General features: G+C 37.5%; 1 protein-coding gene and 1 pseudogene across 1 annotated transcript; both read left to right on the forward strand.

Annotated features, from left to right (window-relative positions):
• The window catches only part of LOC141592147 (uncharacterized), a 272781-nt pseudogene that overhangs the window by 249335 nt on the left and 3054 nt on the right, over positions 1–20392 (forward strand).
• LOC141590056 (uncharacterized) lies at positions 5864–6727 on the forward strand. Its single transcript, XM_074410671.1, has one exon. The coding sequence runs from the start codon at positions 5864–5866 to the stop codon at positions 6725–6727; it is 864 nt and encodes a 287-aa protein (XP_074266772.1).

Consider the following 20392-nt stretch of genomic DNA (forward strand, 5'->3'; position numbering starts at 1 on the left):
ATTACATTTTCTTTGAATTGATGTATAAATGATACAGCTGGTGGTGAATTCCTAGAATTCATCTGTTCATGAACTTTGTATTTTTATTATCAACATGTAACATAATAATATCACTATGATTTTACTATATAAAGTACATAGTACTGATTGATCCTCAACTACGCACGATTTCATTTATTTTTGGTAGCGTCTCGTTTTCGTAATGATTTATCAATTACACTTTGTTAAGGACAGAGGTGTAGCTAGAACTCTAGAAGAGCTATTTATGAATTTTCACTACCTTAGCTTATGAAGAATGCGTTTCACAACTTATTCACAATGTTGAACTATACTCATACAATCCGTCTTGCGTGTGACGGAGGTATCCGTCACAAGCTTGTGACGAGTCGAATAGTATCATATTTTTTGCAAACACAAATTCTTCCTTATGACGGAGATACCCGTCGCAAACTTGCGACGGGTCAATTATATACCATATTAATCGCAGGTCGGGAAAACAAGCAAGGGATAAGCCACTGTTGAGCATTAATGGAAGGTTGTACATATCAGTACTTGGCCCATTAATTTATTGGCAATTATTTGACATAAACGCTCTCTAGCATTTAATGCTCCATATTTTTATCTCATCATCACTACTTCCATCTGCATAAACCAATTTCCATTCATTTCCTTCCTATTTTCTACCATTATCACATTAAAATCTCATAAAAACTACATTTTTAACATTCAAAAAATTTGTTTCAAACAAAAATGACGGGTGGTGGCATAGTTGATTGTGCCCTAACGGATCAAACGATGGAGAAAGTTGATGGTGCCCTTACTGATCAAAATGACAATGATGTCATAATTCATCAAGTTTTGACGGAAAACACAATGAGTAAAGGTATGTATTCTTGAATATAAGTCTGCACTATTATCATCTTAACACAAATCAAATAATAAGATTTATCTTGTTAATGAGTGAATTTGTGATATTTTATTGTCATGTCATTGTTATCTTCAATGTTGTTAATGGAGTATGAAGTTTGATCATTTTTTTCTTCAATATTGGTAAATATTGAAGAAAATAGTTAAATAGTGTAGGAAAGAGGGTGACTTGACAAGTAAGGAATTGAAATGACATTTTTGATTAAAAAAATTCATTTTATTACTTTTCCAAGGCTGCTCTTCTACCACACAATTTGTGGGTTGTTGAAAACGCACATTTAACCTAACAAACCCTCCATTTTTATCGTCTCATTCATTTTCATCTCATTTTTCTCTCTTTTCAAATTCCAAAATTCAAAATCTTCACCCAAAACTTCATACAACCCGACTTCGTCTCCTTACAAATCAACTACAAATCCAAACATTAACACAATAATTATAAACATGGCAAAGAAAGTGGCAGCAAAAAACGAAACCCATTTTTCCTGAACCAAATCATAAATTCAAACCCCGTGTTTTTCTTCATCCTAACAACTTAACAAAAAACCACAACAATATTACTTTTATTAAAAACATGGAAAACAAACGAGAAACAAGGAGGACACCACCAATTGTCTTATTTTTAGATTCAATGTTTGGAGTTAATTTTTTGTTGGTACGATGAAGAACTGCCGTGTTCTTGTGTTTTGTTTATTTTTTGTCAAAAGTTTTAACAAAATCAATGATTGTTACCATCTTTAGTTTGATATGTTTTTTCTTTTTTACATTTTTAGTTTGATATTACCATTTTTTAGTTCATTTTTCCATTTTGAATTTCGGTAAATTCAATTTTCATTACTATTATTGAATTTTTGTTGGTGAATGTTACCAATTTTAGTTTGATTGTTACAATTTTTGGTTCATTTTTCCGTCCAATGGCGTATGTTTTGTTAAACTTTGTATCATTTTTTTATATCAAATTCTAAAATTGTTCCCATTTTTAGTTCATTTTTCCATTTTGAATTTCGGTAAATTCAATTTTCATTACTATTATTGAATTTTTGTTGGTGAATGTTACTAATTTTAGTTTGATTGTTACAATTTTTGGTTCATTTTTTCGTCCAATGGCGTATGTTTTGTTAAACTTTGTATCATTTTTTTATATCAAATTTTAAAATTGTTCTCATATTTAGTTGTGATGAAATTTTGATTAAAGAACAGAAACAATGTCACCATATCGAGTCCATTTGTTTATATATAAAAATACTTTGTAACCAATCTATTGATCAATTAAATATTCATGTAACGGACTGAAATATGTTTCAACTAAAATATTGGGCAATAATAAAGACATTACTCAACATATACAATGTCATAGGTGATTCACTTTTTATAATGCTAACATAACGAAAAAAATGTGAACACTACTTAACATATAGAGTGCCATAGGTGTTTACATGTTTAAACATAATGTACCAATTTCAATTTGGTAACAGTTTGTGCAAGAATGAGAACATTACTTGTAAAATACATTGTCATATGAAAGACAAAAAAATTTCAGTTGTTTGCATGATATTTATGCATTATGTTACCAGATTGTATATGGTAACATATTGTGCAAGAATGAAAACATTAATTGTAAATTACAATGGCATAAGAAATACACTAAAAATGTCAATTACTTACATATTTATCAATTATGTTACCAAATTGAATATGATAACATATTGTGCAAGAATGAAAACATATTATTTACATATTTATCCATTATACTGCCATATGGTAACATATTGTGTCAGGCGCGTTCGCTTTGCGAGATGTTGCTTTCCTAATGCTTAAATCCAAAGTCTGTGAGTGTTTCCTATATTTCTCGTAAATAAATTCCCATTTTTCTGCTTGTATCCCCAATAATAACTTTGAATAATCTGTACCTACGCAAGTTGACGGGTGACATTAGGTCCAAAAGTAGAGACATTCATTAGTTATACAAGAAAATACAGACAAGTTGACATTTATTAGGTATACAATATACATACAAGTTGACATTCATTAGATATATACACTCATTAGATATACAAGAAAATGTGACTTTGAATAATTTGTAACTGTGCAAGTTGACAGGGTGACATTAGGACCAAAAATACAAACATTTATTAGATATACGAAAACATATTCAAACATATGGACGTATAATAATAACTTTACTGCACTCAAGCACTCATCGTCATCACTCGTCTATATTCAAGTTGAGAATCATCAAAAACTACACTCCATCACTCGTCTATTTTTCACGTATACTAAAAAATGATAACATTCACTCCATAAGATGACAACAAGATATTCACTCATTACCATCGTCAATATTACAATAGAAAATCTTATCATTGATTTATATTACAATAAACCTAATTGGAAGAAAAATGTTCTATGATAATACTAATACTAATAATAACCTAATTGCACCAAAAAAACTAATAATAACCTAATTGGAAAAAAAATGTTTTATGAACAATACTACTACTACTACTACTACTACTACTAATAATAATAATAATAATAATAATAATAATAATAATAATATTGTGTCCTAAGTTTTCAACAACAGATTTTTAACAGTGTGACATTATGACGATAAGTGTAAACATTAATTAGATATACAACAACATGTGTCTTTTAATGATATGTTGTGTTGTAGTTGACATGGTGACATTAGCACTAAAAGTATGGACATTAATATTTCTGCAAAATCTCTACATTAATATTTCTGCAAAATCTCTAACTAACATAGTTGACAGGGTGACATTGTCACCAAAAATATAGACATTAACACATGCAGACTTATATTCAAGCATGTATACTATACTGGAAAACATATTGTAACAACCCGGATTATAAAACAAAGAGGAAAACTTATATAAAGTAAATATCAGAGTACGATACTGATAAAAGGGTCAAGGTGGCGGAAACACCTGACCAATCCGGTTCGCTACTAAATCCAAAATAACTAATACATTATTCGAAGGTTCTTAAAACATAAAGCAAACTCCTATTTTATTATTAAGCTCGCTTCGCACATTCCCCAAGCAAGCATCAACAAGTCAGCAACAAGCGTTCGACCTGAACAACCTGAGAAGGGGGTCGACAATTCAGTCGGGAGTAACTAGATACTCTCCCAGTCATGTTTACAACAATTGAATATAATCAACAATCATTAACAAATGAAATGTAAAAACAGTAAACATGTGAGATCATCTATACTCATGAAAAACCCAACAAAGCTTACCATGACTTATCAACTTTGAACGAATGCAATCATGCAAACCTAGACCATATGCAACCACTAGACCATGAACACTTACAAGACCAGTAGCAACAAACGACTACATCAACGAAAGGCACAAAGCTAGCATTAAAGCATAGCAAACATGGCGACACACAATCCACAGCAACAAAAGGCACAAAGCTATCATCAAAGCATAGCCGAATAGAGCGAACGTCGTTAGAGCGTATAACGCACTGCCTCTAACTGCTAGAGCGTATAACGCACTGCCTCTAACTGCTAGAGCGTATAACGCACTGCCTCTAGCTGATGGAGCGTATAACGCACTGCCTCCATCGGTGTGGAGCGTATAACGCACTGCCTCCAAGGTACTATGTATAGCGTATAACCACTGCCTATATGTCTAAGACTTGGCCAGACTCTCGGTGCAATAACTGTACACCGAACGACACTCGGAGAACAGAGCGTATAACGCACTGCCTCTGTTACCCCCTCGACCATAGACAATACACCAATCCCCGAAGGGTAGCATTTGTTCGTTCCGATAGTATACAACTGACACTACCGTCATCTATTCAAACCAACCAACAAACAAATGCACAGTATAACTGACTGTACTAACATGCGTGAACAACATCACGACTCAACTCATAAGATAGTATAACTGACTACCCAACTTACCATATGAACAAGAGTAACCAAAGATATATGCAAACACGAGGACATATCACGTTGAACATAATACAACATATGAAACAAGTATAAGCAACTAATGTTCAGCTATAACTTTTACTTTAATTATTCAATGTTATAGTAACCCTAACCATAACATAAACTCTGTATGCGAGGTCATAGTAACCTCGACTATAACTTCAACATATACGACTTGAAGTTATACTTACCTCAACTATAACCTTGATATATACGAACCTCAAAGTTATACTAGTTCCAACCATAACCTTGAGCCATAAATCTCAGGGTATGTTAGTTCCAGCTATAACCATGACTCGTACTTCAATGTTATAGTAGCTTCGGCTATAACCTTGAATCATATTTCCAAGGTTATACCTATTTCAGCCATAACTAGAGTAACTACCCAAAGTTGTATTACCTTTAGCTATAACACATGAATCATCATCAAGGTTATACTAGCTTTACCTATAACTTTGGAGAGCACCCTTGGCCGCCTATCATGCCGCCACTAGGGTTTATTCATAAATCCTAATTGCGCTCATGACACCCATAATAAACATATAACCAACATACGATATATAATTAATACATTAAAACATATACAAACACGCGAAAACATAATTAACATGATAATAAACAATCTAACACGTACCAATCATACAAGACAATCTTTAAATCATATTAATTATATCAATTGGCATAAACACAATTAAAAGAAAACACCTAGTTACCTTTTTAACAATTAATGAAAAACTCCATAAAGAAAACGACCAACAAAGCGTTGTCTCTAGATAAAGCAAGGAGGAAGGATTTTTGGGTTACTGTTGTTTATGGTTTGAATAAGCAGGCTGACAGACATCCTCTATGGGATAGTCTAAGGAAATATAGTAAGATTGTGAGAGGGCCTTGGATAGTTGGAGGTGACTTCAATGCAGTCATGGCTATCAATGAAAGAATTGGGGGGCTCCTATATCTCATGCTGAGATGGCTCCTCTTTCCCAGGTGGTTCAGGACTGTCAATTAGCAGATCTTGGAGCCAAGGGGTCTTTCTACACCTGGACTAATAAACATGAACATGGCACAAAGGTTTATAGCAGGTTGGATAGGGTCCTAGTTAATGTGGATTGGGTGGCTAGTTTTCCTGATAGTTTTGTGCATTATTTGCCTGAAGGCCTTTTTGATCATTGCCCTGGGCTTGTGCATTTAGAGGGGGAAGTGATTAGAAGAGGTTCCCCTTTTAAATACTTCAATATGTGGTCATTAGCCCCTGATTATGATAGCATTGTTAAGAATGGTTGGAGTAAGGAGATTTCTGGAACCCCTATGTTCAGAGTGGTTCAAAAATTGAAGGGTTTGAAAAATGGTTTGAGAACATTGAATAAGGAGCATTTTGGGGACATTGAGAACCTTACCCACATCACTGAGATTGCCTTGCAGCAATTTCAACTTCAGTTGGTTAAAGACCCCCTCAATGATGATTTGTGTAAGTCTGAAAAGGACTGTGCTAAAGACCTTGCTGACCTCAAAGTTGCTAGAGATCAATACCTGAGGCAAAAGGCTAAATGTGAGTGGATGCAATCTGGGGATGATAACACCTCTTATTTTCATGCACGGATTAAAATAAGAAGGGCAAAAAATAGGGTGTTTCAAATCAGGGATATGGATCAAAATTTGTGTGATACCTCTGATGCTATCCAGGCAGCATTTGAGAATTATTATAAAGAGTTGCTGGGAACTTCTAAAAAGGTTACCTCCCTTAATAAGAGGGTTGTGGCATATGGGCAATGTTTAACTCAGGCACACTGTGACATTTTGCTAGCTCTTGTCACTGGTGAAGATATAAAATAGGCTATGTATGCCATTCCAGGTACCAAATCACCAGGACCTGATGGCTATACTAGTCAGTTTTTTAAAGATAATTGGGACACTGTTGGTCCTGATGTGATTGATGCTGTCAAGGGGGTGTTCCATTCTGGCCAGCTGTTAAAGCAATGCAACAATACTATCCTCACCCTTCTCCCTAAAATTGAGCTTCCTGATAGTGTGTTGCAATTCAGGCCAATTGCCTGTTGTAACACAATTTATAAATGCCTGTCTAAGGTGATTTGTGCACGGCTTAGTCAGGTTCTGCCTGATGTGATCAGCTCATCTCAGAGTACCTTTATAAAAGGAAGAGACATTGTAGGCAATATCCTGATTTGCCAAGATTTGATTAAGTTATACAAAAGGAAGAGTTGTTCACCTAGAATCATGATGAAACTTGACCTTCAAAAAGCCTATGATTCATTTGAATGGAGCTTTGTGACTGATATGATGGAGGCTATGGGTTTCCCTCCTAAGTTTATCCAAATTGTGGTACAGTGTATGACTACTCCCTCTTATTCTCTGGCTCTTAATGGCAATGTTTTTGGATTCTTTAAGGGACAAAGAGGGCTTAGACAAGGAGATCCCTTTTCTCCTCTTTTATTCACTATTTGTCTTGAGTATTTGAGCAGACTTTTAGGGGTAGTTCAACAGATGGAGAGTTTTAAGTTTCATCCCCTCTGCAATAGGGTGAAACTTACTCATTTATGCTTTGCTGATGACTTGATCTTGTTTTGTAAAGGTGATAAATCTTCCATTACTTTGATGCTAAAAGCTTTTGAGTATTTTTCTAAAGCTTCAGGTCTTATTATGAATAAGAGTAAATCTAATTTTTACTGTAATGGGATTGATGCTAACATGGTAAGAGAGATTGAGCAGAATTCTGGGATTAAAAGAGGGACTGTCCCATTCAAATATCTGGGAGTCAATGTCTCACCTAAGAGGCCTTCTATTCTGGATTGTACTTGTCTTGTTGAGAGGGTGGTGGATAGAATCAGGAGCCTGGGTTCTCGTAAACTTTCTTATGCAGGGAGGATAGTTTTAATAAGGGCAGTTCTGTCTACCTTGCATAGCTACTGGAGTAGGATTTTTATTCTTCCTAAAGCTGTCCTTAGCAGGATTGAGGCAGTTTGCAGAGCATTCTTGTGGCATGGAACTGATCAACGTGAAAGCCCTGCTCTAGTCTCATGGGAGCAGATATGTAAACCAAAGAAACAAGGTGGTTTGGGACTCAAGGATTTGCATCTCTGGAACATGGCCAGTATTGGCAAATATGCTTGGTGGGTTACTCAGAAGAAAGACCATCTGTGGGTCAGATGGGTGCACGCAGTGTATATTAAACAGAATGATTGGATGAGTTATAAACCTGGAATGGGTAGTAGTTGGGCATGGAGGAAAGTCTGCCAGGCTAAAGACAAGTTTAAAGAACTTTTTACTGGTGGGAATGGTCTAGCTCAGTATTCAGTTAGTATTGGTTATACTTGGTTGAAACCTGATGGAGAGAAAGTCCTTTGGTATCCGTGGGTTCTTAACAGACGGATTGTCCCTAAACATGCTTTTCTATGTTGGTTAGTGGCTCAACAAAGACTACTGACGCAAGATAGGTTGTGTAGGATGAAAATTCTTACTAGTAACAGTTGCTTCCTATGTGGCATTCAAGAAGAGCATCATAATCATCTTTTCTTTGAATGCTATTACAGCAAACAGTGTCTGGATTGCATCAGTACATGGTGTAACATAAAGCTTCCTGATAAGCAGCGTATACAGTGGATGATCAATTGGAGGCAACATTCTGCTTGCAAGAAGATGGTGATTGCAGTGGTATTAGCCTCCTTGATGTATCATTTATGGCAGATGAGGAATACTAGCAGAGTGGATGGCTTTCTATGGCGTCCACCAGTCCTTGTTGACAGGGTGAAGGAAGAAGTTAAGATGAGACTTAGACAATGTGATATTAAAACTCGAAATGCAAATGTGTTAGTTTGGCTTGATCACATTCAGAAGACCTAATGTACGGTTAGTATTCTGAATGGTGATATTGTTTGTAATGGGACATTTAATTTTAATGAGAAGCTTACCTTTCCCCAAAAAAACAAAGCGTTGTCTCCAACACGTGTCCACGCCCCAAAAATCGACTTTAAAGAAAGGCACAAATCAAAACCCTTGAAAACGCCATGAAAGACTCTTCTTCTTCTTTACTCATTAAAATAAGAGACCTTAAAGGTAGGTCTAAAGGTCCATACAAATAATCCCCACAAAATTATTTGGAGATAAATATATTGTAGAGGTAAGAGCAAGGATTGTGAAAATATAATTTGTGTATGAGTTTGGAAGAAAGAAAGATATAAAACAATGGAGCCAAAGGAAGAAAAGATAACAAAAAGAGAAAAAGGAGGAAGAGGCCGTGCGGCACTTTACGTGAGAAAACAAAGGAGCAGCTTGTCTGCTAGGTTAGGTTTTATATTTATACTAGGTAGTATCTCGTGTTTCGCACGGTCAGTTTTAATAATTTGTTATTATATTTTTAATGTATTTGAAACTTATGTAAAGTTATTTAATTTTGTATTAGTATGGAGTATTTTATATTTTTTTCTAAGAATTATTATTTAAGAAAATATTGCTTATGTTTCCTATTTTACTCTTTTTTTATGCTGCTTTATGATTTGACATTAATATAATATTGTGTTATAAGTCTCATACTATTAACTTTTTCTTTCTACCAAAAAAAAAAAATACTACTTTTACAATTTGATATTGATCGAGGACATCAAGATTCACTTATTTTCAAAATGTGCCTCATGTATTTTTTGTATAGGTTTGAACTTTGAATTGAAGTAGAAGCTAAGTTCTGTTATCCTTCTTGATAAATGTCCTATTTTAAAATGTTGTCTAAAAGTGTTTTTTCTTAAAGAAATTTATAATTTTGAAACCTAGTGGTTTTTATGTTATTACTTTTTTGCATATTCACGTGTACAAAGCCAACTTACTCATCTACCTTTGTCCACTTTATTACAAATGAAAATTTTATTTCTATACAAAATTATTTGGGCTGATTAAAAGAACGTGAATTTGAAAATAAAAACACAATATATAAATATAGTTTATTTTTTCTTTTCTCAAAAAATAAATATATTTATTTTTTTCTTTTATTGTTTTTTCTTCCTAAAATTATTACTACGCTTGTATGTAAAAAAAAAAAACTTTTAATCTTCATATATACATCTTTATTCATTGATAATTGAGTATAACAAAACACACTAACTGCATAAATCATAACTATTTATATTGGCAAAGTAAAGCAAAATCTAATTTACAATACATTAAAATAAATAAAGTTTTAACTAATCATGTCAAATCTAGTTTGATTAGGCTACGTGGGTTCATTCTTTGTGTTTTGTATGGCTTCAATATTGATGCACGTTGATATAATTATGAAATTGCTCCTTCATCCGTGACCGTCTGCGAGTAAAGAGTGTAAAATTGGTTTTTATTATAGAAAAGAAAGTTTATAAATAATTCTAAGCTTGCCACTTTATCTTCAAGTGTTGTTGAATCCCACATAGTACTTTTTCACTCACTCGTATCACCGTCTTGCTATTTAGAAGAAATTTGAAAAAAAATATTGAGGAAATTATTTCTAGTGGAACAGTAAATTATATATCAAAATATTCTATATATAATTTTGTAAGTTTTACATTATTAATACACATACTATAACACAATCAAAAGTGATTGTAAACAAATAGTATATTACATATATATAGAAATGAGTTGCATGTATCATGTATGCATCTTGTAATCCGTCAAAACATGGTTGGACTACTTTTCATTTATTGTTTTATCTTTTATTTTAAAGTTGTTCTTTGAAATTTTGTATACATTTTCAATGTTCAACACACAAATATTTTATATATAATTTTCAAAAAAGAAATGCACATATTCAATGTATATATAGTGTACATACATAATTCTTAGTTAATTTTTATTTTGACTTATTTATTTAATTCTACCAAACCCATTAGAAGATGATAAATGTCTAATCCACACTTTTCAATCCAATTTTATATGTAGATATAAGATATCGCAAAAAAAAAATGTTATATATAAATATAAAATAAGATATAGGATTATGTCAATAAGTATAACGGAAGTTGTAGTCAATTGAAAGCATTTTTCGCATAAATCGTAATGGTTTATATCTAATAATTTTTATAAAAATAATTTTTTATTAAATTTAGAAACAAATAACCGTAATTATTTAATATAATTAATTAATAAAATTTATTAAACTATATTTAATATTTTACTAAGATTAATGCTAAATTTATTATGTACATATTTAATGATTTGTCGTATTTAATGCTTGTAATTGAGGTTGAAACGTCACGTGGCGCATCCACAGTGTTTCAACCCGATTATATATATATATATATATATATATATATATATATATATATATATATATATATATATATATATATATATATATATATATATATATATATATATATATATATATAAGAAGAGGATTAACTAATGGGCTTTAGGTCCATTAGCTCATACAATGGATTATCTGATTATAAATTTGATTGGACCTTATTAAAACGCAAGAAGAGCTTATAATAGAAAATAAATTATTAAATTAAAATAGTCAAATCGTGCCCGAGCATTTAACCCTTCCAAAAGTAGATTAAAATGAGAAATAATAAAATAGAGAACGAAGACGATAAATATAAATATTTCTCAAATATATTATTAAACTTCAAAATAATTAATTTAATAAAATACTTGATAATAAAATATTATTATAAAATACGGGGTGTTACACATATACACCAATATTGAAGAAAAAAATGATCAAACTTCATACTCCATTAACAACATTGAAGATAACAATGACATGACAATAAAATATCACAAATTCACTCATTAACAAGATAAATCTTATTATTTTTTTTTTTTGAGGGGAAAACCCGAAGGCTTACTTCAATAACGAAAGGTCAAATAATACAGCATCGTTCGCAGTCGGTGGTAAGACACTCGACCACTCCCTTCTACCAGAAATCCTAGGATAAACATGAGTTAAAGCGTGGGCTACGGAATTGTTCACCCGACTAGAAAATAACCAAACAACAGAAATGAAAAACTCGCTAACACATAGAATTTCGTCTAAGACAAGCATAAAGGAACTCCGGCCAGTTTGCTTCTTGTTGAGCGCTTCAATTACTTGTGCACAATCACTCTCCACCACGATGTCCATGTATCCCCGCCGCTTCGCTTCCTTGACACCTTCCAACACAGCTGCAGCTTCCGCCACATGCGGCTCCTAAATATGATCCTGCGCATCAGAAACGCCCCACAAAACCGCACCCCTATCATCCCGACAAACAATGCCTAGACTCACACCTTCTCCCTCCTTCACCCCCGTATCCACGTTAATTTTAACGCACCCCGAAGGTGCTGGTTGCCACCTCCTCCCCCCCCCATTATCCACCTCGTCTTTCCTCCTCCTTCTACCACGTCTCACCTCCTGCTCCGGTCCCTCCATCTCGGCTATGACATCTCCTACCCGTCTAATAACCACCCAAGGATCCACCTCCTTTGCATCGAATATAACTTTGTTTCGATGCTCCCATATCGCCCAACAACCCAGCATGAAGAGCTTATGCTCCCTCCCTCCAAGCTCCCTCCATCTCCCCTCCACCCAGTCTCTTATCTCGCACTCCATAGCTCCCTCCCCACCCCTATCCCGAGACCCTCCTACACCTTTTGAGCAACCCCACAATTGTTAAACAAATGAATACTCGTTTCATAGGAAGAATTACATAAGGAACAAAAAGAGATATCACCTCGAATCCGGGACGCGATATTTGCTCTCGTTGCTAGCGCTTCACTGCACAGTTGCCAAAAGAACAACTTCACTCGGGGCCAAACCAGGACGTTCCAGAGCCTCTTCCATAGTCACATCTCCCTTACTCTGTCCGAGGACCCACTCACCTCCATCCCATCTCCTCCGGCTAGATGTCGATAGGCCGATTTAACGGAGTACATCTCGTCCTTCTCCGCATTCCAATACCAAATATCCATGGGCCGAAGGTGGCTTACTCTAATGTTAAGAATACGATCCGTCTCAAAAGGCAGAAAAAGACTCGAAACTCGTTCCACATCCCAGCCTCCGTGCTCGAAGAGCAGATCACTCACTCTCAAGTTCTCTTTCCCAGCTACACACGGCGATATAACCCAACCCGTATGGGTCCCAGGCAGCCACGCATCCCGCCACACCCTCGTTGACCTCCCATCCCCAATCCTCCTTCTCATTCCCGTCTCCAACACACCCCGAGCTTCCATCAATCCTCTCCATGTGTAGCTCGGGTTTGCCCCTAGCTGCGCGGTCATAAACTCGCCATCAGGATAATATTAGGCTCTCATAACCTGTTCCCATAAATTACCCGTCTCCGTTACAAGTCGCCAAGCTTGTTTCCCAAGTAACGCAAGGTTAAACAGCTGGAAATCTCGAAACCCCATACCCCCCACTCCCTTAGGCTGACACAATTTCTTCCAGGCCACCCAACTAATGCCCCTTGTCCCATCCTCATGATTCCACCAAAACCGAGACATCATAATCCGAAGCTCATTACAAAAATTGACGGGAATTTTGAACACACTCATAACATAGGTAGGGAGTGAATTGGCCACAACCTTTAAAAGAACCTCCTTACCTGCCCTAGACAAGATTTTCCCGCGCCATCCTTGTAGCCGTTTACTAAGCTTATCCCGGAGAATATCCGTGAGAGCCTTTTTTGAACGACCCACAACCGTTGGGAGTCCCAAGTAGCGATGTTGCTCCTCGACCTCCACAATACCCAACCGATTTGCAATGATACTTCTCCTCCCCCTCGGTACACCCTTACTAAAGGAGACGGTGGTCTTCTCTAGGCTAACTAGCTGCCCCGACGCCGCTTCATACGTCCTTAAAATATCAGACACCGCATCCGCTTCTTCCACCGTGGCTTTGACAAAAAATAAACTATCATCGGCGAAAAGAAGATGAGAAATTGACGGAGCATTCGTGCTTATGCGTATACCGTGTATCGACCCAATCTCAGCCGCTCTTCGCATTTGAAAAGAAAAGACTTCAGCACACAGTATAAAAAGATACGGAGAAAGCGGGTCGCCTTGTCTAAGGCCTCTAGCTGGGCGAAATTCTCTTGACGGGTTACCATTAATCAGCACAGAAAAAGAGACGGTCTTCACGCAGTCCATCACCCTCTCGGACCAGCTCCTATCGAACCCTAATGAGTGCAAAACCCGTTCCAAAAAAGCCCATTCCATCCGGTCATACGCCTTTGCCATATCGAGCTTAATCGTCATGAACCCATCCGCATTCCTCAGCCCTTTCATGTAGTGAAACATCTCAAAAGCTATCATGATATTATCAGTTATGGCTCTTCCCGGGGTAAAAGCGCTTTGGTTCACCGAGACAATCTCTCCCAAAAACTATTTTAGCCGGTTTGCTAGTACCTTCGAGACCAGTTTATATACCACGTTGCATAGACTAATAGGCCGGAAATCCCGAATTTTATCCGGGGCTTTCTTTTTTGGGATTAGCACAATATTAGTTTTATTAAACTCTTGCGGAGATCGGTCACCACGTAGGATTGCCAGGAGCGAATCAAGCACATCCAGACCAATAGTATCCCAATAAGTTTGGTAGAAAAACACATTCATACCGTCAGGACCCGGAGCCTTAAGAGGGTGCATTTGATTGAGCGCATCAACAACCTCTTCTTCGCTATAGTCTCGCTGCAGAATCTGGTTCATAGGACCCGTCACTCTTCGGTTAAACCCATCAAAAATATCATCAAAATTGCGCGGGTTTGAAGAAAGAAACAACTCCTCGAAGTAATTAATAGCAACCGTCCCAATTTCCTCTTCCCCCATTCGAACAATCCCCTAATCATCGATAAGCTTAGTGATATAATTTTTCCTCTTCCGCTCCCTCGCTCTGGTATGAAAGAATTTTGTGTTCCTATCTCCATCTCGCAGCCAAAGCGCACTAGACCGCTGTCTCCAATATTGTTCCTCTTGCCTCCTCAAATCCGATATCTCTACTACTAATTTCCTCCTTCTTGCCACACTCTCCTCATCCCTGTTACCTTCATTTAGCTGTTCCAGCTGTCTACGTTTCCTGTCAATATTCCGGCCTATCTGTTTTATACTCGTGTTCTTACAAGCTTTCAGCTCCCTCGTGCATTCTCTCAGGACCGTCACAAGATTTCCCCTCCCCTTTTCAACTCCCCTTATGACCGCCTATTCACACCCCTCGGATCCCACCCAGATTTGCTCAAAACGAAACGATCTCACCTTAGCCTCCTCGTAAAATTTATGATTGAGTACTAATTTGATAGGAGCGTGATCTGACCATTCCCGATTGCGATACAACAGCTTGGCATAAGGAAAAAGGTCCGACCAAGACCCCGTGCACAATGCTCTATCAAGCATACACTGTCGATTCGCCTCCCCAGCTTGCCCATTATCATAAGAGAAATTATACCCTTCCCACGGTACATCCCGCAATCCACACTCATCCACCGCAGCTCGGAATTTATTCATCTGCCTCTGTGGTCTGCTCCCTCCCTTCATTTCAGTAGAGAATAAAATTTCATTGAAGTCCCCTAGGCATATCCACGGCAACGTGGATTGTCTTGCAAGCAGGCGTAAGAGCTCCCATGAGAGATGTCGATCAGTCACAGTCGGCCAACCATAGAAACCAGTAATCCTCCATTCTCCTTCTCCCCCCTAACATGAAAATCAATATGATGGACAGACGATGAGATAAAAGTACAATCCACCTCCTTCCTCCATAAGAAAGCCAAGCCCCCCGAGCGACCCATACTGTCTACCTCTATACCAAAGAAACCATCCAAACTCTCGCGCACCTTCCTCATTTCACGACCACACAATTTTGTTTTAGAAAGGAAAAGCATGGTCGGGGCCTCCTCCGCACTAGATCACGGAGAGCACTTCGAGAGTCGGGGTTGCACAAGCCCCAACAATTGATGCTTAAAATATTCATTGGGCCCGGCGGGGTTGACACCCGTCAACCTCCGCCTCAGGTATTAAGACGCCCCCGTCTAGCAAAATTCTCGATCGTTTGGACAAATCCGCACCCTCGTCCTCCTCCCTGTTCCGTTTCCCCTCTGCATTCAACACCACCCTCTGAAACCCCGTGCCCTCATCTCCTGCCCCTTCACTACGAGCCTACTTCTTCCACTTTCGGCCCTGCCCCACTCCCCCCTTACCATCACCTCCCCCAGTCACAACCGTCCTCAACCCTGTGGGTACACTGCCCCCAAGTTGCTCCTCAGTCTCCCCATAACAGCCACCCTCTATTCTCCTCGCCACTTCCATGCTTTCTCCCCCTACCAGACCCTCCGGACACCCTTGCACCCCTCTGTCCACTCCCTCTTCTCCACGCCCTTGCTCCACTATGTCGATCACTCTCCCTGTCATCTCCTGCTCCACCAAGCTCTCAGTCCCTTCCACCATCTCCTTCCCACCCATAGCCATACTAGCCCCCGTAGACTCCACCTTCTTCTTACGGAAATCAATGGCAATGGATTGAAGTTTATTAATCATACTGTTAACCGCATCCTCTGAATCTTGTAGCTTCGACGCATCAAAGCTCGCTCTCAAGTCCCTTGCCGCTTTCCCATGACCCTCTTAAGCAGTCTTAACGACCTTTCATGGCGACGCACGCAACCACTCCCCATATTTTAGGTCCTCCTCCTCATATGGACCGTCATCACAGTCCTTTTCTCCATGCCCGATGAGACCACATCCATAGCAAAAAGTAGGGAGACGCTCATATTTAACATCGAAGTTTATAACCCCACCTCCCTTCATTCGAATGGGCACACCAGTTTTCAGCGGCTTGCGAACATCATGGAGAATTCTTAGACGAATAGCCCTATCCAATTCCGCATTTGGACCAAATTCAACATCAACGAAGGACCCCAGCATGTCCCCAAGGCGTTTAGCGTTTGCAGGACTTGTTCGACCCGCCAAAGGCAAATCATAGACCCTCGCCCAAATAGGGCAATGAGTCAGGGATACATCCGTAAGCTTTCCGGCATGATTAGGTTCGTTAAAACACCAGAGAAATTTGTCAAAATGCCAAGGTTGACCCTCCAAAACCCTAGCCTTATCTCGGTCAGAATCAAAGCGGAAAATAAATATTTTGTCCTTCGTATCCACCACGTTCCCCAATATCGATTTCGAAGGATTCCACAGATTAATCATTGTAGTTATTGCAGCTTTCACATTTATTGCCCTAGACGACCATAATTTCCCAACCAAAATACGAGAATTCTTACCCTCAATCGATCCTCCATCATCATCCCAGACAAAAGTATCTTCCTCCTGCCCTTGTGGCTCCTTCCCTTCCCGGTGTTGGCCCTTTGATTGACTGCTCATCAGCACCTGCACACGAAAACGAAACAACAGAGAAACAAAAACGCAACAAACAAAGAAAATAAGCAATCCCACGAAAAGGGCGTGAGAAGAGCCTCGAGAACGAAGGAGAGATCAACAAAAATGAGACGGATCCCTAGGAAAACAAGATGGAGCCCTAGGAAACCCTAGACATGCGAAAACATAATTAACATGATAATAAACAATCTAACACGTACCAATCATACAAGACAATCATTAAATCATATTAATTATATCAATTGGCATAAACACAATTAAAAGAAAACACCTAGTTACCTTTTTAGCAATTAATGAAAAACTCCATAAAGAAAACGACCAACAAAGCGTTGTCTCCAACACGTGTCCACGCCCCAAAAATCGACTTTAAAGAAAGGCACAAATCAAAACCCTTGAAAACGCCATGAAAGACTCTTCTTCTTCTTTACTCATTAAAATAAGAGACCTTAAAGGTAGGTCTAAAGGTCCATACAAATAATCCCCACAAAATTATTTGAAGATAAATATATTGTAGAGGTAAGAGCAAGGATTGTGAAAATATAATTTGTGTATGAGTTTGGAAGAAAGAAAGATATAAAACAATGGAGTCAAAGGAAGAAAAGAGAACAAAAAGAGAAAAAGGAGGAAGAGGCCGTGCGGCAATTTATGTGAGAAAACAAAGGAGCAGCTTGTCTGCTAGGTTATGTTTTATATTTATAAGAGGATTAACTAATGGCTTTAAGGTCCATTAACTCATACAATGGATTATCTGATTATAAATTTGATTGGACCTTATTAAAACGCAAGAAGAGCTTATTATAGAAAATAAATTATTAAATTAAAATAGTCAAATCGTGCCCGGGCATTTAACCCTTCCAAAAGTAGATTAAAATGAGAAATAATAAAATAGAGAACGAAGACGATAAATATAAATATTTCCCAAATATATTATTAAACTTCAAAATAATTAATTTAATAAAATACTTGATAATAAAATATTATTATAAAATACGGGGTGTTACACATATACACCAATATTGAAGAAAAAAATGATCAAACTTCATACTCCATTAACAACATTGAAGATAACAATGACATGACAATAAAATATCACAAATTCACTCATTAACAAGATAAATCTTATTATTTGATTTGTGTTAATAAGATAATAGTGCAGACTTATATTCAAGAATACATACCTTTACTCATTGTGTTTTCCGTCAAAACTTGATGAATTATGACATCATTGTCATTTTGATCAGTAAGGGCACCATCAACTTTCTCCATCGTTTGATCAGTTAGGGCACAATCAACTATGCCACCATCCTCCATTTTTGTTTGAAACAAATTTTTTGAATGTTAAAAATGCAGTTTTTATAAGATTTTAACGTGATAATGGTAGAAAATAGGAAGGAAATGAATGAAAATTGGTTTATGCAGATGGAAGTAGTGATGATGAGATAAAAATATGGAGCATTAAATGCTAGAGAGAGTTTATGTCAAATAATTGCCAATAAATTAATGGATATGTACAACCTTCCATTAATGCTCAAGAGTGGCTTGTCCTGTAATACTCCGTATTTATAAGTCTTGGGGTACTCTATCGAGTAGGCTTTACTCTGTCGAGTAAGGGTAAGTTGCGTTTTAGAAAAGTTTCTGACCTGTTGGATACTCGATCGAGTAGCTGGGGCACTCGATCGAGTAAGGGGGTACTCGATCGAGTACCTCGGGTACACGATCGAGTAGCCGGTTTTACGGGGAGTTTTCTCGGGTTTTGTTAATTATGCGATTAAGGTATATAAGCTTTGTCGTCATTATTCTAAATCACTTTTGCAAAACCTAAATTACTGTTTAAGAGATAAAGCAAGCAAGTTCTTCATCCTAATCGCATTATTAGCAATACCCGGAGTTTGGAAGGTCAGTTCTTAACGTTGATTATACCGTTGAGTTCCTTGCGTCGAGGGTAAGATCTATGTACCCTTTTTATTGTCTTTCCTTTGATTTGGTTAAACCCTAATTTAGAGATTTGGGGGTTTTATGTGTAGTATGTGATTTGGTAGCCTTTATGTGTTGTATGATAGGAGGAGGGTTCATAGAGGAAGCTTTTTGATTCAGCAGTAGAGACCGTCTGATTGTGTGCTTACTAGGTAGGATTTCCTACTCAGTATTAGTCCCATAATGGGATATTGGTTGATGCGTTGTGTTTGGTTGTTTGATATAGTAATTGTATTGTGATTGTGGTTGTGATCGTGATCTATGGTTCGCGAGGCGTGGCCTCGGAGAGTGGGGTCACTTGAGTGGCTTCACGCCTAGTTTCGCCTTACGTGGAACCCGCCACCGAAGGGATGTGCACATTAATGGACAGGGTTATCGCTCACTATGTGGAGCGGGGATTTGGTGGGTGCGGCCGCGTCCCCATCGGCGTGGGTCGTCCAAAGGACGATCGATGATTGAGATGATTGGAATTGGTTGGTTGTGTTTGTGTGATGATTAAGGCATGTCTGTTTATCTTATTGTTGGTATATATTGAATTGTGTGATTAGTACTGACCCCGGTGTTGTTTTGTAAACTGCGGTGATCCATTCGGGGATGGTGAGCGGATATTGAGCGGTATTGAGATGAGTCTTGGGATAGCCGAGATTGCCACGACATGATGATAGGAGTCTTCCGCTGTAGCTTATTAGTTATTTACATTTCAGTTAGAACAGTCAGTTTGAGAACATGTATCGTACTTTTGGTTTGGTTTTGAGAATTGTAACTCTTCGCTAAGTGTTTATAATAAACGTTGTTTCTTCATTGTTATTTGATTATCATTGCCTCGGGTAACCGAGATGGTAATGTCTTCATACCTGAGTGGTCCTGGTAAGGCACTTGGAGTATGGGGGTGTTACATGTCCCTTGCTTATTTTCCCGACCCGCAATTAATATGGTATGTAATTGATCCGTCGCAAGTTTGCGACGGATATCTCCGTCATAAGGAAGAATTTGTGATACTCATATACTCCGTATCGTATCTGTTAAGCTTATGGCCAGCTCGGGTGCCTGTGCGTACAACTTTATACCAACTACTCCGTATTTGATACTCTCTTGGTAACGATGTCCTCTCGATTAGCTTTTGATTGACGTGCAGAATGAAGAAAATTAGGTAACTCATGGTATGGTACACTCTTAAAGAGTAAT

Source organism: Silene latifolia, chromosome 7 (assembly GCF_048544455.1).
Source record: "Silene latifolia isolate original U9 population chromosome 7, ASM4854445v1, whole genome shotgun sequence".
Lineage (NCBI taxonomy): Eukaryota > Viridiplantae > Streptophyta > Magnoliopsida > Caryophyllales > Caryophyllaceae > Silene > Silene latifolia.

Bases quoted from the DNA above. Each gene is read 5' to 3' on its own strand.
- LOC141590056 (XM_074410671.1), top strand. From the start codon at position 5,864: ATGGCTCCTCTTTCCCAGGTGGTTCAGGACTGTCAATTAGCAGATCTT.